This window comes from Trypanosoma conorhini (genome assembly GCF_003719485.1).
Source record: "Trypanosoma conorhini strain 025E chromosome Unknown Tco_14.4_contig_00161, whole genome shotgun sequence".
Classification (NCBI taxonomy): Eukaryota; Euglenozoa; class Kinetoplastea; order Trypanosomatida; family Trypanosomatidae; genus Trypanosoma; species Trypanosoma conorhini.
In genome coordinates this window covers 6,164-28,040 of record NW_021704245.1, presented here as the reverse complement: position 1 = coordinate 28,040, position 21,877 = coordinate 6,164, and the positions used below count along the sequence as shown (strand labels likewise).

At 52.8% G+C, this 21,877-nt stretch overlaps 6 protein-coding genes across 6 annotated transcripts, besides 7 other annotated features; all 6 read right to left on the bottom strand.

The window, feature by feature from the left end:
* Nucleotides 1-13: 13 nt before the first annotated feature.
* Nucleotides 14-38: a microsatellite.
* Nucleotides 39-104: 66 nt separating this feature from the next.
* Nucleotides 105-145: a microsatellite.
* A 65-nt stretch (nt 146-210) lies between these two features.
* On the bottom strand, nt 211-630 carry Tco025E_03521 (uncharacterized protein; the record flags this gene model as incomplete). Its single annotated transcript, XM_029370439.1, has 1 exon — nt 211-630. One exon carries the CDS (start codon nt 628-630, stop codon nt 211-213), a length of 420 nt encoding a protein of 139 aa, XP_029229497.1.
* Nucleotides 631-772: 142 nt separating this feature from the next.
* Nucleotides 773-13,747, bottom strand: Tco025E_03520 (hydin-like protein; the record flags this gene model as incomplete). The annotated part of the gene is made up of 1 exon (XM_029370438.1): nt 773-13,747. The coding sequence occupies one exon, from the start codon at nt 13,745-13,747 to the stop codon at nt 773-775; it is 12,975 nt and encodes a 4,324-aa protein (XP_029229496.1).
* A 1,012-nt stretch (nt 13,748-14,759) lies between these two features.
* Nucleotides 14,760-14,853: a sequence feature (A-rich).
* Nucleotides 14,854-14,887: 34 nt separating this feature from the next.
* Nucleotides 14,888-16,288, bottom strand: Tco025E_03519 (putative queuine tRNA-ribosyltransferase; the record flags this gene model as incomplete). Its single annotated transcript, XM_029370437.1, has 1 exon — nt 14,888-16,288. One exon carries the CDS (start codon nt 16,286-16,288, stop codon nt 14,888-14,890), a length of 1,401 nt encoding a protein of 466 aa, XP_029229495.1.
* Nucleotides 16,289-16,403: 115 nt separating this feature from the next.
* Nucleotides 16,404-16,430: a microsatellite.
* Nucleotides 16,431-17,190: 760 nt separating this feature from the next.
* Nucleotides 17,191-18,150, bottom strand: Tco025E_03518 (DNA-J protein; the record flags this gene model as incomplete). The annotated part of the gene is made up of 1 exon (XM_029370436.1): nt 17,191-18,150. One exon carries the CDS (start codon nt 18,148-18,150, stop codon nt 17,191-17,193), a length of 960 nt encoding a protein of 319 aa, XP_029229494.1.
* Nucleotides 18,151-18,549: 399 nt separating this feature from the next.
* On the bottom strand, nt 18,550-19,806 carry Tco025E_03517 (protein kinase; the record flags this gene model as incomplete). Its single annotated transcript, XM_029370435.1, has 1 exon — nt 18,550-19,806. The coding sequence occupies one exon, from the start codon at nt 19,804-19,806 to the stop codon at nt 18,550-18,552; it is 1,257 nt and encodes a 418-aa protein (XP_029229493.1).
* A 73-nt stretch (nt 19,807-19,879) lies between these two features.
* Nucleotides 19,880-19,904: a microsatellite.
* A 294-nt stretch (nt 19,905-20,198) lies between these two features.
* Nucleotides 20,199-20,227: a microsatellite.
* Nucleotides 20,228-20,277: 50 nt separating this feature from the next.
* On the bottom strand, nt 20,278-21,636 carry Tco025E_03516 (uncharacterized protein; the record flags this gene model as incomplete). Its single annotated transcript, XM_029370434.1, has 1 exon — nt 20,278-21,636. One exon carries the CDS (start codon nt 21,634-21,636, stop codon nt 20,278-20,280), a length of 1,359 nt encoding a protein of 452 aa, XP_029229492.1.
* A 188-nt stretch (nt 21,637-21,824) lies between these two features.
* Nucleotides 21,825-21,853: a microsatellite.
* Between the last annotated feature and the right edge of the window lie 24 nt (nt 21,854-21,877).

Genomic DNA, 21,877 nt, shown 5'->3' with positions numbered 1-21,877 from the left:
TATATATATATAGGTGTGTGTGTGTGTGTGTGGATGTGCATCTTGGAAGCGATGGAGCACTGAACATTTGTTATGTACATACATGCTGCGATGTCTCTTTTAATTAAATAAATTATATATATATATATATATATATACGCATATACGGCCAGCGTCGTTCACTCTCCTGTCCGGAGCTCACTGGCAGTTGAGAGGAGCAAAATAGAGGCACTACTCCCTCCGTCTGACGGGCGACACTGAGTCGGAGGGCGGCAAATTCGGTATGGCCAACTTCAGGTAGTACACCCACCGCAACGTCTCGCCATGGTAGGCGCCAGAGACGGTGAGTTTGCACGTCTGCAGGCCTTGACCGCCCTCCTCCGGTCTGTGCATCACCTGAATGTTGATGGTTTTCTTCGCCGCCACATTCTCTGTCGTCTTGGGCACCACGAAGCTGGGCGAGTCTGTCAACAGCGTGACTGTGATGGGCTCCGGAAAAACGTTTCGGAACGGAATGGAGGTCATCTGCCCCGGCCGCAGAAGGTATGGTCCTTGGCGCTGCGGCGGCAAACATGAGGCCAGAACAGGAAACGTGTAAAGGCCCGCTTGAGGCGAGAAGACCTCAATGAATTCCTTTGTCTCGCCAACCATCGTCGGCTCATACTGAATCTCCACCACCACCTCTTGTCCCTCCGGCCGCGTTGTTCCTGGCGCCTTGACGCTGCTGGAGTTCCCAACCTTTGAGAAGGGAGTCACCTTGGAACCGATGCGAACGGCAAAATCGCAGTTGGATTTAGCAGTAGTGCTTGAAGCGAAGTGGAAATACGACAGTCTGTCCGAGAGGGCATGTGACGCGTGTCACCTTCTCTGGCCCAGGTGGATTCGAACGAAGATGGAGTTTACAGGAGACTGTGCCAAGCTCCGCGCTTGTCGCGGTAACGGTCGCCGCTGGATACTCCTTATGCAGGAGAGGGAAGAAGCGGATGGGAATATCCGCAGTACTTTTACGTGGAATCGTGATGGAAGGGTCAACAAAAACGACATCGCTGCCATTCTCCACACGCGTACTGACAGTAACATTCTTCTCCAAGGGGTTCGTAATGGACATAATATACGTGGCAGCGCTGCGTACGGCAGCCACGAGTTGTGATTTTGAAGACACCGTTTTTGGCACAACAAGCAGCGCCACATCAAAAACTTGGGTGTAATCCTCACGCTCGATGCAGCGGAATTGCGCAGTCCCGCGGAGACTACCCTCCTTTAGCGAAGAAAACGTAATAGGGCAAGATTTGGTCTGCTTTGCAGGCACATCGATGCTCACAGGTGCCTTGACAGTTACCATGCCCTTCTCCGGTTCTGGGCTCCATTGAACACTGACGTGGAAGCGCAACGGCTGAGATGTGCCGTTATGTATCTCAAATGTCTCAAGATGTGGGGTATTCGCCTCAATTATCTTTTCCTTGACAATCGCCTCCTCCACAGGGTGTGACGCCACACCTTCCAATTGAATGTTGCGGGCAGATCCGTTGGGAAGTGGGATGAAGAGAGTGGCGATATCCTTCTCTTTAGTCACAAACAGTGGGGCGTACGTCACAGACAACACGGCGGTGCTCCTTGGGTTTATTTGCAACGTCTTTGGTGCCGTCCAAAGCCGGCCTTCAATAAGGGGTTTGACTGTCCACGCAGCGTCCGTGGGGTTCTCCACAGTCACCGTCTTTGCTACGGTGTCTCGTGCACAGCACTCAAATGACAAAACCGCCTCCACCTTGGGTCGTTCCACCGCGTGCGCCTCCACGTTAACGGACAAGGCTGGGGCGTCATCAAATTCTACAGACACGGCGCGCCGAAAGACGCTCCCTGGCTTCTTTGGGATGTAGACAAACTCACACACCTGTTCCGAGTGGGCGTGCACGGAGCCGGCGGACGGGAGAACCCGCATTTCACCCTGCGGCAAAAGCGTAGGGTCCCACTTGAAGCGTTGGGCGAAGTCGCCACTATTCATAATGACAATACGGCGAGAGGCGGTGGCGCCCACCACAACGTCATCGAAGAGAATATTTTGAATGTCCAAGTGAACCTCCGCGTCCTCGCAGGAAGCCGAGATAATAGCAAGTGGCATCTCCCGTCCACAGACAATCATTCGCAGCTCCCGCTGGAACTCCGGCATACGGGCACTAGGTCTAAAAGAAACCGTAATCGTGCGAGTCTCACGGGGTCGCATGAGAAAAAGCTCTGCGGGAACAATCGAAATGCCCTTCTGCTGCAGATCCGCATCCACACAGTTGACCAGGGAGACTGGGGTTATGGCGCGACTTCGACAATCTAACCGCAGCTCAGCCACGCGTCGTTCGCCAATGCGGGCGACGCCCAACTTTAGCGAACGAACAGGCACATCAATGCGCGGAATGACTCCCTCCCCTTTAAGTGGGATGAAGAAAGAGTAACTGCCGTTGAGGGTGATTCGGAGTTCACTCTTGAAGTCTCCCACCTCAAACGGGGCAAAGCTGATATTGAGATTCCGCGCCTCGCCAGGGGAGAGCACAAAGGAGTTGCCATCCAAATCAAAAATGTCCCCGTGAGAAAGAAGACAGTCTAGTGCCACACTCTCCTTGGCCTCCATGTTCAGCATCGTCAGAGACTTACTCACGGTGGCGTCGGAGGAGAACTCCGTGATAAAGCAGGGACCAAAATCGTGCTTCATGAATCCAAATTGCACCTTCGGCACATAACTGACGACTGCTAATCGAATGCTGTATGTAATCGTCCTCGCGACTCTGCATTGGATCTTAAAGTTGCGCAACGTCTCCTCCTCGGTGGGGGAATAAACCAGCATAATCACAGCTCGCTGCTTCGGGGCCACCGTGCCGGAGAGAGGATCGACTTTAATGAAGCGTTGCTCTGGTACCGCCATGACGTAGTCCATGGGGCACTGACCTTCGTTCGTGAGGACAAAACGCTTTTGAACCACATTCTCGACCTGCACACGGCCCAAGTTCAAATGAAACACCTGTGACGGTGGCACGATAACAGGCTCTGCCGTGTCATCTGCGTCTTCGTCCTCGATCGCCAGCGAGGAATGAATACGAAGACCCTCACCCTTCACATTTATCGTGAGCGGGTCACTCATCCGCTTTACTCGGCAGAGCAACCTGGTGTTCACCGAGATCTCATCCTTTGGAGTAAACGATATCGTGAGAGGGATGGTGGACCGCGGAGGGAGGGTCCCACCCAGCGGTTTCACACCCACCGCGTTGTTGTCGTTGCTCAGCACCGAACGGTCAAAGGAGAAGGGAAAGGAGATATCCTCACGATTCTCGAGCTCAATGATGCGTTCATCCTTGGTACCCACCGTCACGCCACCAAAGTTCACCCGCGTCACATGCAGAAACACGTTGGGCTCCTCTGTTTTACCCACCAACAGAAATGGAACTGAAATATGGCCTGAAATGAAAAATGTCCATTTCGCCTCACGGAGGCCGATGGAGCTGGAGGTGTAATCAAACGTCATCTCGTACTGTTTTCCAGCTGAAATAGAGCCAGAGGGCGTCAGACAACGGAAGGGCGAAATGCGCTGCGACAATGGATCGCTAATCCACTCAAAGCGATACGTTGTCGTGCTGGGATTGATGACTTTAAAGCAGACCGTGGACTTGCTCTGCAGCCCACATGAGCGAAACATGATCGGAATAGTGTCGGGGTTCAACTCGGGTCCCGCCTCACCATCGACACGGGAATCCAAGTAATCACACGGGGGTACGTTGAAATGAACCAAAGGACACTCTGCCGTCCCTTGAAGCGAAACAAAAAATTTGGGCTGAAGACTGTGGGGGAAGGAACCAATAAGCGCCTGAGAAACATCCTCAATAGTCCTTGGTGCAAACGTCACACGCACATCTTGATACGTGTGAGGCTCAACCCTGCCTGAGGCGGGCTCTACAGTGAATATGCTAGTTATATCCGGCTCAGTACCCGACCGTCGCGCAGGATCATTTACTTCAAAAGCGAAAGGCAACACATTCGGCCCCGTGTTTTGTACTCGAAGCACGGTGGTTCGCCTCTGGAAGATCTTTGTTGAGGGAAACGTGAGAGTGTCGGAAATTTCCACATCGTTGTTCATAGGTAGCGTGACCTTGTAGGAGGCAAACTCACAGGCATAGCTGACGTAAAGCGGCTTCTGTATCCCGATATCATTGGTGACATTGTACAAGGGCTCTGGAACTGTCTCAAAGACTCTACGAAGGTTCTTACGAGTCTCATTGTCCGAGGAGATGGAGACTCTGCCAGGCTCCGCCCCCTCAGAGTGAGCGACAACCCACCTCGCTTTGGACTGCGCATCGTCCCAATCCTCCCCTCCCTGCACTTCAATAGATGTCACTCGGAAGACGCATGAAATTGTCTCGCCCGACACCGTGTCCGTGTAAAGCCGCAACGTTAATTGCTTTGATGAGCCTGGTGAAATGTGGCCCACCCGTGGGCTGCACTGAAGGATGGAAGAGGGACAACCCCATTCGAAGCGAATCGCATGTGGACTGTTATTGCACAGCACCACCGTACGCTCGACCGGCTGGGAGACGTAGCAATGGCCCAACGTGAGTTGGTCCTCGCTTCCAGGGTCAATGTTTTCAAAACTGAGGGGGCTGAAGTAACTTTCAGCCTCAACCCACAACTCACGGTCTTCGTATGGGTTTTCTGTCACAGAAACACGCAACCGCACCCGATGTTTTTCTATCGACGTGGGCGTAAAAGATAGTGTGAAGGATTCGGCACCACCCACAGGAAGAAATATGTCGCGTCTCAAATTCGAGACAACAATGTCATTCGGGAACATATCTGGTGTCGACAGACGAATGTGTGCATCCACCTCCCCTGAATTACGCACCGTAAACGTTCTTGACGTCACGCTTCCAATCAGCGTCAGTGGCAACTGAATAGTGTCGGCAAAAATATTATCCGTTGCAGTGTTCAACATATGCTGCACCGTAACTTTCCTTAAATCTTTTCCTTTTCCCTTTCCGATTTTTTTCACCGGCGATGGCAAACTGATGTTAAATGGTATCTGCAGCCGCGGTGGAAGAATGTACTCCACCGTCGGTAGAACACCCTCCCCGGCGAGATCAAACACCAGGGCACTCGTCTTTGGATCGGTTCCACCAATCACCACCGCCTCAAACCGGGCCTGGAAAGACTGTAGCGTGGGAGGACTGAAGCTGACCGTGACAAAGCGACTCTCAAACGATGGCAGCTGCAGCCTATTGGTCTTCTCCGGTTCCCCATCAACCAACAGCTGAAATCCATCCAGGTAAAGTAAGGGCTCTGTCTCCTTCTTTTCCCTTTCCTTCCCGTCGCGTGGGTTTGGCGGTAGAAGTTGCAGTTTAACAGTGCATGTGAGTGGGCTGCAATTGGCAATGCGGAAGCGCTCCTCCACCCGACTGCCAACGAGGGTGGACCCAAAGTAGAAGGTGCGGCTGTCCCTTGAGTACACACGCGAGGCCTTGTTGCGTTGGGAGTGGCTTGTCACCACCTGTTGCTCTTCGAAAATCGTCTCCACATCCACCAGAGATGAGAGGTCGGCTACAATACCGGGCGTTGTTATGGAGGCGACAAGCTCAAAAGGTATTCCTTTTGCCTCCGTCTCCGGGTCACAGTGGTCTACGTAGATGCCAAGCGTCTCCTTGTGACTGGACCCTGTTCCTTGCACGGTGACCACCTGAAACAGAAAACTATCCCCGACAGCAACACTGCCGGTGCTTGGCGAGACCGTAAAGGCACCCAATTGAAACACAGCGTCTGATTTTGCAGCTTTTCGGTGCTTTTTCTCAACGCCTTCTTCATCATCCTGCTGCGGCAGCGCAGGCCCATTTTTGTAGTTAAAAAGTCTAAAGTTGAGCGGAAACCGTCCAGTGTTGCGCAGCTCAAACGAGCACTGCTTACTCTGATTGGCAACACATGATCCGAAGTCTATACAAGATGGTTTAATACTAAATCGATTGTACCATGCTTCCCCGCTCACAGGAATACTTTGCACAGGAAAAAGCAGTTCATTTGCGAGAGGGTCAAAGAAGGAGGCCTCAATCACACCAAGTGATGCCGGGATCTCGCCTTCCCTGTCAAAGCGAATAGTCACCTCCACGGTTGCCAGTGATGCGTCCTTGAAACCCACCAAACCACGCATTATCCCCTCACTCGGATTAAGCGTGATAAGCCCCTGGAGGGGCTTGGGCAATCGCAGCAGGTAGCCCACCTCGTATGCACTTTTGTTGAGGATGAGTACCGTCTCCTTCCTTGTTTCACCCACATGCATAAGTTTAAAATCCACACGACGCGACCACTCCACCACCACATCGTGCGCCTCCGCCTTGATTGTTAAAGGCAGTGACTCAAACAAGGTCTCCTCGGCGTCGGTGACCTCCACCTTCAGTGCCACATTGTGAACACCAGGACGAGTGGGTTTGAAGACAACCTCCAACGGGTAAATGCCATTCACGTCCAGAAGGCCAGAAGTGGAGTTTAGCGCAAACTCCATTGGAAGATTATCAACTCCTGCAATGCGCCAACGAATAGGCATCAAGCTGTCATTGGCGATGGTAATTACTTTCTCCTCCTGACGCGTTATGAGGCAGCGTCCATATTGCACCAGCAAATCCTTCTTTCCGTCCAGGGTTACCGCTGGCCGCGTGCCTATGCAAGAGACATTCACAAACCAGGGTGTGGGATTGTCTCGCACGGTCACAACGAGGGTTGATGAGACTTCTCCAATAGTTTCAGGGACAGCGCGCAGCACCACACTAGCCGTTTCTCCCACAGGCAAAGTAAACTTATTTGGCGTCACAGAGAACGTGCTCTCTTTTTCTTTTCCAAATAGTAGCGAGACATCTGCAGGGAAGATGCCAGTGTTTGTGAAGGTCATTGTATCCTGTGCGACATTGTCCTTGCCAGAGGGGATACCAATCTTGGTTATACTGTTTCCCAATTCGCTCATTCTTCTACCTTTCCTTGTCGTTGGCCCCTGCGCACCGATCGTCCCCCCAGGGACAATAAGCGGACCAAAGTCATACGTCCTCTTCGACGTCACAAATACACGGCTTGGTTGTCTGCCGGCGACGAGGCGTGACTTGGTGACGGAAAATATTTTCTTGTCATCTCGGCAAATCTCCGGATATGCGGTGCAGGCGACGACAGGCAAGTTAATTTCCTGACTTGTGCCCGTCACACCAAACGTGAAGGGAAAATTCAGTTGGCCCAATTTATCGCTACAAAAAACAACAGTAACTTCTACCGATGACTTGGGCGGCACCACCCACCGTGTGGCTTCCTCCATTGCCAACATCGTCTGCAGGGGAGCCCCCTTTGCCGCCTTCTTTACCACTGCCTCTCGCTGAACAGGAGTGAAGAAGCGAAATTGGTCGCACTGACTGTTCTTGCTCCCCAACGTCTCTTCCGTAATTAGCTCCCAAACACCACTAGACCTATCATTCGGCAAAAATCCCATACTCACTTGATGAGATCCTGCTTCCTCGCTTGGCTGTGGGGTAGTTGGTGTTTGGGGCAGGGCATAGTTGGGCGACAATATCTGCCTCACGATAGACGAATTTACATGCTTTTCCGCCTCCTCCCCGTTAAGCACAACGTGCACAGCACCCCCCTCCGCGCGGCGCAGTTGTGTGTAGAGTTCCTTGTATTGGTCGAGCTCAGAGAGTTGGGCCCAGCGCGGCCTGGGATGCGGCTGTGGCACAGATTTTTTACCTTTCGAGCCCACTCGCGCAGGTGACTCCTGCTCCTCCTTTGCGGCTAGTTGTGCATCCACGTCCTCTTGTACGGTTGGCTGTGGGCTGCGTTCCAGCTCCGCAGCGTAGCGTGAGACCTCACTAGAGGCCTCAGCAAGGGCCCGTTTACATGCATTAAAGTGCAGCAGACGACGATTGTACACCTCACGCTCCTCTGCACCCAACTGCTCATATTCCTGCTCAGTAAGGGGCGCTGTCACGGCCGCCTCCACGGTCTCACGACATTTCTCTTGCACCTCAAGGCTTCGCCGAAACCCCGCTGTTGCCTCACTCACGCCGAGGGAAATAATCTGCAGTGTCCGTCCCGTGGCAGTGGCGGCACTTCCAATGGCAAGCAATACCGCCTCCCGATCAACCGTAAGAATTGATTTAACATCATCTATCACCACAACCATGGCATACTTTACTGTGGAAAGATGACGTAGCAAAAGTGCATAAAGTATTTTCACCTCATTGGAGCTAAGAAGCTTCTCTACCGGAAGCGGAGTGTAATCGTTGACGGCATCGCCGCCAGCCCGCGCCGCACGGTTCTCTTCCCGCTCAGTGAGGATGGTGCGAATTAGCTCCCCCTCCGCTGTGTCAAATTCTGCTTCCGCGCGCACCATGGCATCCAGATCGATCTGCAGCATGTCCGCTGTCTGCAGCAACTGCCGTATTTGTGTCGTCTTTCCGGAAAACGGCGGCCCTGTGACAATCACAAGTTGTGGTTTACCTCTGCTCAAGGTTAGGGATTCAGATGTCTCGCTTGGGGAGCCGTCCAAGGGGCGCGATAACGACGCCGGCGCTTCCATACGCAGCTGGGAGTGTCGTGACCGTTTGGGGAAGGCGTGACTTGAGGCGAGCCCCTCACGTGCGGTATCGCCATCTAATGCATCTGCATCCTTGTATTCCAGCGTCAACTCCTCCCGTTGCACATCGGTAAAGACAAACTCCAAGAGGGATTGCGGCAGATATTCGCCGGGCTCTCGAATAGGTAAATGAAGTTCACATTCCCCTCTCGCCAGCGGCTTTTGCATCTCCAAGGCACGTTGCAGGACACCAACACACACGCGATGTCTCTCGTCGAGGTTCATGTTGAACACCTCCACCGGCCGTTCCTCGTTGTTGGTGATGATGAAGCTGTTTTTCATGGTTTGCCACGGAAGCATCGGGGGAAAGACCAGCGGGGAGGGAGACAACTCCACATTCACACAAACAACGTTGCCCTTAAATACCACATATTGCTCATCCGGGTTTGAGGCATAGCGCAACCGCAGTCTAGCCTTTGCGGGGCCGCGAACGAAAGACATAAAACTCACCATGACACTCATACAAGTCTGAGGAGGTAGTGTTCCACGTTCTTTATTGACTTTGAACTGCCGCCTGGGGGCAAGCGACGATGGGTTGGAAAAAGCAGTAGCGGCAGCTTCGGTGTCCGAGTCTGTACCTGTTCTCCGCTTGGATTCAATCAATGTCATCCGCCACGTACACGGGATAGCCTCCGCGTTGTAGAAGTGCAGGGGAATTTTCTTAACTCGTCCAAGCAGCACATCACCAAAGTCAAGGACGGTCTCACACGGCGTTAAGGCGGGTGTCGCAACAAAACAACGTACCTCAACAGCGACGCGTGGGCCCTTATTAATATTCAGCAAAAACTCAAATTGATTTGCGCCATTAGCAACTTTTTCAGTGTCACTAGGAGTCAGTGAGAGCACCACCTCGACTTTCGAAAACGGGGCCATTGTGGGAATCTTTCGTGGCTCCATATGCAGCGGACCCGGCTCCACCACGTGTCTGTCCAAAACGACACCCACAGGGTAGATAGACGTATTGGTCAAGGACAACTTGACGGTACGCACCTCCAGTCGCGTCATGTGTCCAAAGTCTATCGCGTACCGCGCAAGCAGCGTCTGCTCATCTATCCTTGAAGCCTCAGCATCGACGTCCTTCGCACGCGCGGCGGGAGGAAAAAGTGCTGTTGGGGTCGTTGGGGTCGTTGCTGCAAGAACAAGATTACGACAGTACGCCTGCCGCTCCGCCTCCAGTACAAGGGGCGCCACATCCGGCAATGCTTGCGGGAAACCAGACCTCTCAAGGTACGGCACCCACTCCTTCTCCTTGAGTTCCTCCAGGCAACGCGCGTACTGTGGATCCTCCACCCGGGTCAGCATCAAACCCTTGTCGGGGGAAGATACCAGGATGGTGTGCGCCTGGCCCATGCCCCGCACTGTAATGAGTTGTGGATCAAGGTGACCAACCTGTACGGAGAACGTCTCTACAACCTCATCTGGAATCATCGGGCAAAACGAGACGGACAACACAACTTTATTGGTCACCGTGCCACTCTGCGGCTTCACCACTAAAGATCCAGGCTGTTTTAGTGTCGCGGTGTCCACCGTAAAGGGAACGGCAACCCGCGAAGGACTGGAGATGGAGATGGTCTTTTTCTGCCTTTCCGAGTAATGCATCACCCCAAAATCAAGACTTGTGCAGTCAAACCGCACGGCGGCGTCACTCCAACCAATCAGACTCACATCATAACTTGGGCCCCCTTTTAGCATGCATGTGGCAGTGGCCTCATGCCGACCTCGGGTGCCATAGAACACGGCCTCAACAACGCGTTTTCCTCCTGGAGGAATAACTCCCCTAAATGGGACAAAATCAAAGCGCTTTTGCATCGTCTCCGATTGGACTGATGGGACCTCATTGTGGTACTCGATACTCCACACAAATTCGGCCGCAACTAACGATGATAGGTTGGTAAGCGTAAGCTCCGACCGCCCCTCTGTGTCGGTGAGAATAGAGCCAAAATTTACTTGTCGGCACTCTGGCTCAATGCCAATGGTTGGAAATGCAATATTCCCCACCAGGCCCACGTACTCTGTGAAGGGATGGTTGGTGAATGCGACCAAAATGCGGCCCTTTGCGGTGTGGGCGACGTAGTCGTGGCGGTAGTGGGCGTCGCAATTGACAGCCACAATGTGCGTTTCCCCACGCAAAAGCGTGAAGGATGTGGGGCTGATCAAGGTGAAGGGAGAATGGGAGCCAGCGGGCGCCTCCACACGCCTCAGTGTCACATTCAGCGATTGCGTCGTCGTATTCTTCATCGTAAACGTCCGCATCATAACCGCATTGCCCAGCTCACCCTCGGCACCGTAAACATAGTCAAAGACCACCCGCTTCGTGCTGTAGGCAATCACAGGCAGGACAAAGTTCCCCGTGACACTTGTGACGAGAATCGGTTTGAATTCCTTCTTATCCTTCAAGACAAATTCCTCCGTGACAACCCCAGCCGCATCGGCCAAGCCTTGAACCGTGAATGTGCAGCAGCTTCCGGCACCGATCACGGCGGTCTCCGGAAGGATACGGTACACAATCGGCGGTCCACCTACTACGACACGAGTGCCGCGACTGCCACTCCACAACACTTCAATGGCACGCTGCCCATCGTTACGCAGACAAATCTCCTTCTCTGCCATTGTCTCGGTGAAAACGTCGCCAAAATCAATTTTATCAACGGGTGTAGTGGGAACCAAAGCGTACCCTTTACCATATGCCGTCACAGGAATAACCAGCGCATCGTCTTCGGCGTGTCTCACAATGACTTGAATCTTCTCCGAAAACGACCGCGCGTCGTCAAGACACGCTGACACTTTGACAGTTGTACGGCTGTACGGGTCAATTTTTCCCCTTGATTGATCAACACTAAAGACAAGGCGGGCATTGCGCCCGGCAGTTTGAATGAACTTTGCGGAAAATAAGGCGGGAATAGGGCTCGTATTATTTAGCACAAATTCTCGCTCTGAACGCTCCAACAGCATCAGTGTTCCAAACGCAAGGGACTTGGGTTCCACCGTTACCGTTGGGCCACGTGCTGTCGCCGTCAGTAAAAGAGGCAGCGGCGGTTCATCCGAGCCCAGCACGCGGACGTACAATGTCACGTGTAACCCGCCAACCGCCAATGGTGTCAGTTTGATCGGCACTAGAGACCGACTACGAGGCTCGATCACCTTGGCGGTGTGTGACCTCTCTGGGGAGTCAATGACGACCAGGGCATTTGCCGCTCGAACCCCCTCTTCATTCAGCAAAATCACCTCATACTTTCCAAGCAGGGCTGTCTTGTTGACGACCTCGAGATTCATGATATACTCATGACCGACGAAGCATGTACCGTAGTGTAACTTTTCCGTGGAAAGCTGAAGCGTTGGCACGAGACAGGCCGCTTTGATGGGAATTGAATCCACCCCGTCGCCAACTCCCTCCACATCCACGAGTAACACTGTCTCGCAGTTCCCTACAATGTTGGAGGTAAGACTCACGCGTATTTCCTGCTGCTGCTTTGGTGGAAGAGTGCCCTCCGACGGGGATACCGTAACGACCCCGTGCAACGGACACGACTCGGGGATGCGGAGGCGGAAGTTAATAGGAATCTGCCCAATGTTTAACATTTTCAAGATGCGGGAGTGTAGCCAGTTGTAGGACACATTTCCAAAGTCTAACTCATCCATGTCAAACTGAAGCGCCGGTCCAGTGACACTTCCTCGAATGCGCAGTGTCAAGTCCTCAAGGGATCCATGCAAGTGAATACGGAAGGTCTCAGAAATGAGACCCACAAGGTCCGACTGAAGTTGAATAAAAAGAGTACCTTCCGTCCCTGGCGCCAGTACGCCCTCGACGGGCTGAAACACAAATTTTCGCCCCATGAGAGTATCTTGTGGGAGAACGACATAGCGTGCCTCTATACATCCCTTGTTCATAATAGCCACTTGGTACTCATGCAAGGCGCCAACGAAGATTTCGCCAATATCAAGACGGGTGTACTCAAGTACGCACTGGGGGCCAAGACCGGTTCCTTTCACCTGAAGCGGAATTCGCTGTCGCCTGCCACCAATGTCAAGGTACGCAGTGGCAAGGTATTCCATGGCGAGTTGTGGGTTAAACGTGACAACAAACTCTTTGCTACCCTTTGCGTAAATGGTACCGCTCGCAGGCTCGAGAGTGAATACATCATCGTCAAACACGCGTCCTCCCTTTGCAAGCGTTTTGACGCGCTCCTCCCTGAGACGTTTTCGAGTTGCCTCATTTGGTGAGCTTGCCAGGACGGCATGCGAGACGGCCTCAGTCTGTCCTAACAGATTCCGCTCCACGGCTCGCCATTCTTCTGCATCGCTGCGGTCAGATTTCCATGAAAAATTGACGGTGTAACCACTGTCATTTCGCACACGCACCAAAGCCTGGCTCTCCAGCGTCACAAAGGTTCCTGGAAACTCCAATTGGCTCTGCTCTAACACCACCTCCACCTCCACCGCTGTTCCAATGACTGGCAGCTCTTGCACCATATCTTCCTCCGGGCCAAGGAGGAAGTGAATGGTGGATTCATATTGCTGCAGCTTCATTGGCGCAAATTCCACGCTTACAGGAAAAACACCTCCATCTGGAGGTACCAGTCCAGAGGATGGGGTTACAGCAAAGGGCGAAGACGCCTCCGCGCGCCACTGGCACTCCAGTTTTCCAGTGTTTCGGAGAAACAAACTTGTCGTGCCAGTGCTTTTCACAGGACACAGTGCCACTGTAAAAGACGCCGGCAACGTGAGTTTGCCTCGGCTCGCGATGGCATGCACGGCAACAGTAAATTCCTCCTCCTCGGTTGTGACGACAAGGTCGCAAGAGTAGTTGCGGTTCTCCTCAGGTGTAAAGAGCACTTTATAGGTGACAGAAAGGCCAGGCGCAACCTTCATGGAGGTGACATTACGACGCGGGGGCCTCAGCGCCAGAACCCGACTTTGCGGCTGCCCAACTCGGACAAATTGCGTCTCTTTTGTCGTGTTTTTGAGATGCAGCGGCGACTCATACGTCTTGTGTGGCTCAAAGTCACGAAACATTATTTCCTGCGGGTTGACCTCGAACGTCAAGATCTTTGGAAAGCGGCTATACGCCGCGACAGCGGTGGGAGCTTCGCCACCGCCGCCACCAGCGCCCGAGGCGGCACCTTGCGAATGATACATGCCGTCCGAGCCTCGCGTTCCTTTTTTTTTTCTCTTCTTCCTACCCTTTTTTTTCTTTGTGATCAAAAGAAGAAATAAAAATAAAAACTATTTCTCTTTCCTATACGCTAGAAGAACGGCCCGCTCGGGGTTCGTGTGTGCTGCGCCACCACTGACCTCTCCGCCTCGAAGAACCCGCTCCTTTTCTCTCGACTGGCCACGCAGCGGGGACGACGGCCCGAGGGTGTTGCAGCCTTTGCACACTTCGTGGGGAAGCGGGACACGGCGGGAAGCACAGCAGCGCAGAAGAAGACAAGGAGGACAAAGAAGAGGCAAGGCGCGAAATAGAAAGAGGAAGCAGCAAAGGGTGCTAACGGGCAGCAAGCTATTGAGTGTAGACACACGGTGTACCTGGTTGCATGCAATGCCCATTCATGCTGGAGTCTGCATACTTTGATTACATCTCTAACTGTGGGGGGATGCACACGCTAGAGGCTCACAACAACACAACGGCACTTGCAACCCATTTCATCATCACTCTTCCTCCTCCTCCTTGTTGGTGTTTGCTGCGGGACAATCGCTCTTCTTCACAAGTATCATGACGCCATCCTCCCCAACCTGGGCATTCTTTAATGTGCTCGCTTCCTCCAGGAGCAACTTCCCGTTGTAGTTTACCGCGTAGGCGTCCATGTCCACCTGACCCAGCTCCGGCACGCTCCGTTGGAAGAATCGCAATGTCTCACGAATACTCAGCTGTGGGTCTACTGGCAGGCAGAACCGCCCCATATAGCACTGCAGTGACACCTGTACAACTTCTGCCATTGTTTGTTTGCACCTTGTTTCCCCTTCTTTGCCTTCCCTGATGCGCTGAGGAAACAAAAAGCAGAAGTAACCAAGGAGGAGAAAGGGCACCCATTTATCCTGTAATATTCAATTTATAATCCACGTGCCACTGAACAAGAAAAAACACGCATACAAGAACGGCGGGCACATGCATATATATTTAGGCGCCCCGATTAGTTGTGTTTGAAAACTCTCTTTGTGTCGTTTCTTCTTTGTTTTGTTGTTTTCTTTCTTTTTTCCTTCCAAGATGATTTTCTTCTCTTTTCCGTCGGTTTTTTTTTTTTGTGTGCCCTTCCTGTCCAGGCGAATGCCGCCGTGTTAGGGAAGCTCAATGCCCACGGAATACAGTGCCTCCACTGCCCACTTTGGGTAGTCCCGCTTGGGGTAATACGACACAAAGAAGTTCTGCACGTACTCCGTGAAGCTCCCCGCCTCGATAGCCGCCCTCGCCCCGCGGGTGAGGTTGATGAGATAGGCCACATTGTGGTAGGAAAGAAGGGTAGAACCGAGCGACTCCTTGGTCGCAACAAGGTGCAGGTACGCACGGGAGAACGTCGTGCATGTCTTGCAGTTACAGGCAGGGTCCAGGGGTCCCATGTCGTTAGCAAACGCCTTCTTCGTGATTTGAATTTTTCCTGTAGATGTCAACGCCGAACCAAAGCGAGCCGTGCGGCAAGCGTACACGCAGTCAAACATGTCCACTCCGAGTGCGATACACACCATAATGTCCTCTGGATACCCCACCCCCATACAGTACCGTGGCTTGTCGTTTGGAAGCCCCCTGCAACACTGGGCTACGATTCGCCAGAAGTCTTCCTTTGCCTCCCCACCACTCAAACCCCCGATGGCGTATCCCTTACAGGCAGTTCGCTTGACCATCTCGGCAAGGCACTCTGCCCGCAGCGTTGCATCCAGGCCACCTTGTACAATGCCAAATATTCCTTGTTTATCGGGATTCATGTTGGCAGCAAGACAACGATCCAACCAACGTACAGTACGCCTAGAGGCCTCCTCCATACGAGGTCCAGTCGTGAGAACATGCACAACATCATCCAGTTGCATCATGATATCACCTCCAATGGCATTTTGAATACGAATGCTTTCCTCCGGCCGCAGTAACAGCGTGTATTCCGTGTCTTCTTCGCTAGAATAGACCGCACTATTGCCATGAATGATGCCATTATTGTTCTCGCCCACTCGTACGCCTCCGCCGTTGCCGCCGTGAGTTGACTGAAAACGCACACCCTCCTCAGTGATTTTGGCGAGCCGCAGGAGACTTACCATCTGGAAACCTCCACTGTCGGTAAGAATATTCCGTCGCCATCCCTGCAGGAAATGAATCCCATCCATGTTGTTTCGGATCCGCGAGGACTCCAGCTCAGGTGCCTCATTGCCGCTTGTAGCACTCACTTGGGCATTTTTCAACCGTGTGATTTCGTTGAGGACGTCCTCCCCGGGTCGCAACCCCAAGTGATACGTGTTCCCGAGAATAATCTCCGCATCAAGTTCCTCCAACTGTTCCACCGTCACACCCTTCAGCGCTGCCTGCGTCGCCACCGGCATAAAGATGGGTGTGCGCAGTGGGCCGTGCGGAAGGTGAAACAGGCCACTCCGGGCCTGCTGCCGCTGTGGCTGGAGGTGATGACCCCCGCTCTGGCCACGCCACGCACTAGGGCCACTGTTCGTCTCGAAAGAAAAGAGGGGTTTGTCCAGGGACATTGCTAGGCAGACTGAAGTGGGGCAAAGACAAGTTGTTGTCTGCGCTTGCTTCCCCCCCCCCTGGGAATCAGCTACGCGCGCACCAGATAAAATGCACAACAGAGGCGAGAGATGCACATACATGCATATATATATACACACACGTAGACGTGGATGGGGCGATTCAGTGGGAGAGGGAGGATCTTAGGGAAACCAACAAGCAGTATGAAATAGAAGGAGATGTGACAAATTCCAGAGAGACGTTTCACCCGGTCACATGGAACCGAAAACACAAAGGCAACCGAAGGGAAACAAAGGTCCTTTTCTTCTCCTCTCGGCCCACTCCTTTGCTCTTCTCCTTCAACCCCTTTTTCTGTGCTTCTAAGCATGCATACGACTGCTGGCGTTACACGAATCAAGTGCAATTGCAATGAAACATTCGTCAAGAGGAAAAAATGAAAAAAAAATAAAAGGAAATAAGTGGTGATTTTATATTGGCAGGGCCGTCTAATCTCACTAGCGCAGGAAAAAAAAGATGGCTAAAAGTGTGTGTGCTTTTTTGTGGCCTATCTTCAATGAAAACGCATTTCTTGTTACATGTGGTTTGATGGATATATAACGAAGCCTGCCAACTCGGCGGGGGGTGGAGTCTTTCATCTAGTGCACTTCGCGTGGCACTCCACAACTCACACGTGTTACGCTGTATAATATTTTATTATTGCACATATCCGTCTCGCTCTCCCCCCGACTCTCGCTCTTTTTAAAAAATTATTGGCTCCAAATGGGGGCGGCGTCTGACGTACCACACGCCTCCGCGTCTACTTCCACGGCTCTCACGCGCACTCCCCAAGTTTCGCGCTCTCCCTTCCCTTTTCGTTCCTCTCTTTTTCCCCCATTTCCCCACGCATATCTTCTGCGGCCGCTTAGCAAACTGCAGAGCCCTCGCGTTGCAATCCGGCCTGTTTCCCAGCCGCGTGTGGCTTCGCGTGGGTGATCCATGCCGGCTCCTCCACCCCCACTACGAGATCGCCGGCCGCCCGCCAGTCTCTGAAGCTCTGCCGCTCATCTTCCATGTCGGCTTCAATTTTCTCTACCAGGCGCACGCGCTGCTTCTTCTCGTCCTCAACAAGCGCCGCGATGCATTCCCGGCAACGCCGCTCCCGCTCCCTCCGTATAATGTCTTGTCGCAGCTGCTCCGCCTTCGAGACCTGGCCCGGTCGCCCTTTATTCGTCGCCGCCCCGTGAGTCCCTGCAGCGGCAGAGCCAGCGGCCCGAGGTGGCAGGGAGGAGGGAGGGTACCCAGAGTGGGAAGGTTTGAAGTTGGCACGCACCACGACTTTTACACTATCCACCCCAAAACTTCCCTTCTGACACAACCTGGACGCATGTGCTTGGTCGTCAGGGCGCCAGTAAAGATAGTCGTCTCCCCCGAGACCAATAAAGCAGCCCAACTTGTCGTTGTAGCTGATAATGTCGCCATGCTTAAATCTACACTTCAGGCAGTCTGGGGCGGTTTCAAATGCGTAGTACTCACCGTCCGCCAATTTGTAGTGCACTGGAGAGCGGATGTTGTCAAGCGCGGGTGGCCGCTTAAACCCGCGCAGCTTACTTCGCTGCTTCGCCAACTCCGCATCGTAGAGGGCACGCTTCTTCTCATTGCTCAGCACCTCGTACGCGGTTTGGAGGGCCTGAAAGAGCTCGACAGACCCACCAGGTTTATCGGGGTGCATCTGCACAGCCGTAGAGCGAAATGCCTTGCGGATCTCCTCCTGCGTCGCACGACGCTTCACCCCAAGCGTGCGGTAGTACATGTTGGTGCCACAGCGCCTCACGTATTCGTATCGTCTGTAACCTTGAACCCCGTGCCAGCGAGGACAAAGCATTAACGGGCGGTGTTTGCGGAAGATGCCACAACGACGGCAGGAAAAGAGGAGTATGAAAATGAAGTGATAACGGAATAAAATGCAGACGCACAGAAAGAGAGGAACAACAAGCTGACACTTGACAAAGGCACACAGACACAGAAAGGAATAATGAAAAAGAAAATGTGGCTGAGGATGAAAACGACACGCAGAGAGTGCGGTGAGTATCCGTGAAGAGGTACCTAACCCATCTTAGACAGATGCTAAAACTTCCTTTATCTGAGGTTCTGCATCCATCTGGAATTTTTTTGATGTCGTTGTTGTTTTAGTATCTGAATTGTGTTCAGGTTTTGTGTCTGCTGGTGGTGTTGGAGCAGACACATGAGAAACAGGCAAAGCATTAACATATGGTGAGAAGCATCACAAGCCCCATAAGTTATCATCGTTCTCCCTCTCGTCACTCCCTTCATTAGATGCATCATCGCCCAGAGAAAAGGAATGCATTCCCACTCTATCAGGCTGCGCCGCCGCCTCCTTCATGCACGCCTCCACTTTATTTTGCCACAGTAGCCGGGCCTCTGCCTGGTGCAATTCAACTGCGGGACCGCTTAGAAAAGGGTGACGAAGAGCCTCAGCGGCGGTGATGCGCCTCTTCGGATCCAGCTCAAGCATGCGCTTAAGCAGATCTAGGCCCTCTGAGGAAACAATGCTTTCGGGAAACCTCAGCGCGAGGGTCGATTCTAGGCGCACAGCATACGTAACGGCCTGCTCGCCTGCAGTTGAGGCTGGATCATCGGAGGGAGTGCCGAGGAGCTTCCAGATGCCGGAGAGCATTTCCAGTTCGCTGCAGCCGCGAAAAAGATGCTGTTGCAAGAGTAATTCCGCAAAGACAACCCCGGCTGCCCACACATCCACAGCCGCCGTGTAGCATCGCTCACCCAGGAGACACTCAGGGGCCAGGTAAATCACGGTCGTCCGAAGAGACGTAGGCGTGTACTCGGCAGACTTCACATCAGGCATTTCCTCCGCCACTTCATGCATCAACCGTGCGCTACCAAAGTCGCTAAGACGCACACGTCCATCCTCCCCCACAAGTAGGTTCGCTAACTTCACATCTCGGTGGATAATGTGACACTCCTCATGGAGGTAGCGAAGAATCTCAAGGATCCCCCGCATGAGGTATTGAATGACATGCATCTTGGCGAGAATAGGGCATCGAGTGGGAGGCTCTGGGAAGGAGGCGGCGGCGCCATGCGATCGTTTTCCCCTGTAAAGAACTATCCACGACAAATCCAACGTGCACCGTTCCAGAATGAGACACAGTTCTTGGAATGGGGCCTCCACAACTCCTTCCAAACGGATGACTCCAAACGGAGGTTCGCGACCGAGTGCCTTTGACTTTTCGGCGATGTGGGTAAGTAGTGTGGCCTCCCGAAGTGATCCCTCCGAGACGCCTCGAATCCCAGACTCATTGCGCTGCGTAAAAATACGCTTTACCGCAAACACGTTTCCATTGGCGTCTTCACCCAGGTACACGGCACCCTGCGCCCCACGTTGCAGAAGGCACTTCTGGCGCAGCCCACACCCTTTCAAGGTAAGCTCCGGTGGGATGCTCTCGGCGTCATCGCAGAGGCCGGCCCATTCGCCCCCGTAGACAGACCACGTTGGGGAACTCATAGGGAAGCCGCCTCTGCCTACGGGTATACCAGGTTCGTTCCGCTAAATAGCAATGCCACCACACACACAGGTAAAAAACAACAACAACAAAACAAGAAGTGGGGGGAAAAAAAAACAAAAACAAATCAAGCAGATAAAGCAAACACTAGCAGCGGTTACAAGAAAACCAAAAAAAAACAAGAGGAGGAATTCGAACCCAAGTTGAAGCATCTTCTACATCATATTCACGACTAATGAAGGAATCCTTCTCTATCGCCTCGATCAAACATAAGGCAGACACAATGCGTAATGCATGTGCCGCGTTTCCTGCGCTTACTCTACTCCATTCGTCTCCTTCCACTCGGCACAGGTGAAGATTCAAGCACTGCCCACCCCACACAAAACCACCAGTTTTTTATTTTCTTTTCATTTATTTTATTTTCCCTTCTTCAACCTAAGCAAAATAAAAAGAAAGAAGAGAAGGGATCGTATCTATTCATGTTGAAAATGCTGGTTTGCCCGGAACTCCTGATAGACCGTGAACATCACATGCAATGAGTCCACAAGTGAGTTGTAGGTGGGAATGTCAAGAATGCAGCAGAGGGTGCGCACATACTGGTCCAGGTCCATGTCAATATGCGGCGGGGGAAACTGAATATCCGAGCTAAGAAACTCTTCAAACACAGGGGGCCAAACCTGTAACAGGGACTCTATCTCGGGCATGGGTTTTTGGTAGTTGGTCGTCGGCAAGGGTTTCTTGTAGTGCACCTTCTTGACATCCGCAATCCAGCGGTCAATGACTTCCGGCCGATTGGCGGCATCCTCAAAGGAGTCTACCACCTCCGCCAAACCACCGCTGGAGTGAATGTTTGTTGCACGAAGTTCTAACAAAACGACGGCAGGATTAGACTGCGACACAGAAGGTTCATCCAAAACAAAAAGACCTAATCCATCTGGTCGCCCATCTGGGCGAGATATCTTGCAGAAGGGATCAAGGTCTCCAACGGACGGGACGTAGTCAGGGATAAATGGACGCAATTTTGCTGGAAGTTCCGGTATAACGGGCTGGTAATCAAGAATGTATTTAAAGAGTTCCTGCATCTCCCGGCTGGCGGTGCTGTTAATTTTGGCGTAATCCTGTGGGTTGTACTCAAGGTTTGGGATCACGTTGGTCTTTATCTCGGTCTCCGTATCAATGGCCTCGGGTCGTTGATTGGTATAGCCGCGGGAGTGACCTTCCACTTCTTCGGCCTCCTCGTCTGCGCTACTTTCGTCATCGGTGGGCGCCATTGCACCGAGTTGCCCAGGAGCCTGTTTGCTGGGCGTACCGACGGAGCTGCCCATGGTAGACAAAGGAATTGCTTCATCATGAGGCGCATTCCGCAGAATTAAACCGCCTCCAGCTTCACTGTCTTTGCCGTTCCCGCGGGGTGTGGGAATATTGAGTCCATCCTCTACCATTACCATTTCGTCATTAGGTTTATTATGCAGCTTCTGAACATCCACGCCAAGCGAAAGCTGTGCGGTAGCCTGAGCTGGACCCCTCCGACTGGCCTCAGGCTTACTCGTATCCTTTGCGAGCGCCTGTGACTCCAGACGGATGTCCTCCGACGTTTCCGATTCCAAAGGTTTATCAGGAGGAGTACGCACAGGCCGCGCATCCTTCACGACGTATTTCTCGTCATTTGGATTGTTTACCAGCAAACCCTCTGAAACCGCAGCCGTTTCCACCTCAACGTTCTTCACAGGCGCCTCCACTTCACTCTGCTCTTCAGATCCCGTGGTCGTTTCGAGTTCTTCTTCCTCCTCTGTGCTTTCCTCACCTTCTTCAGTCGCACGTCTTGGGGGCATCTCGATCGCGGCCTTCCCCCGATGCACCTCTTGCTTGTTTGTGCGTGTGTGCGTGCGTTTTTTTTTTGCTGCCTCTTCTTTGTATTTGGCCTTTTTTGCCTTATAACTTTTTTCCTCCTTTCTCTACGGGGTGACGCCGTGCGCCCTCTCAGATATCGATACTCCTCAGCCTACCCTGTGTGCATGACGAGGGAGAGAGAGAGAAAGGGAGGGTGGGTGAAAAAGCGTCAAGGGGAAGGAA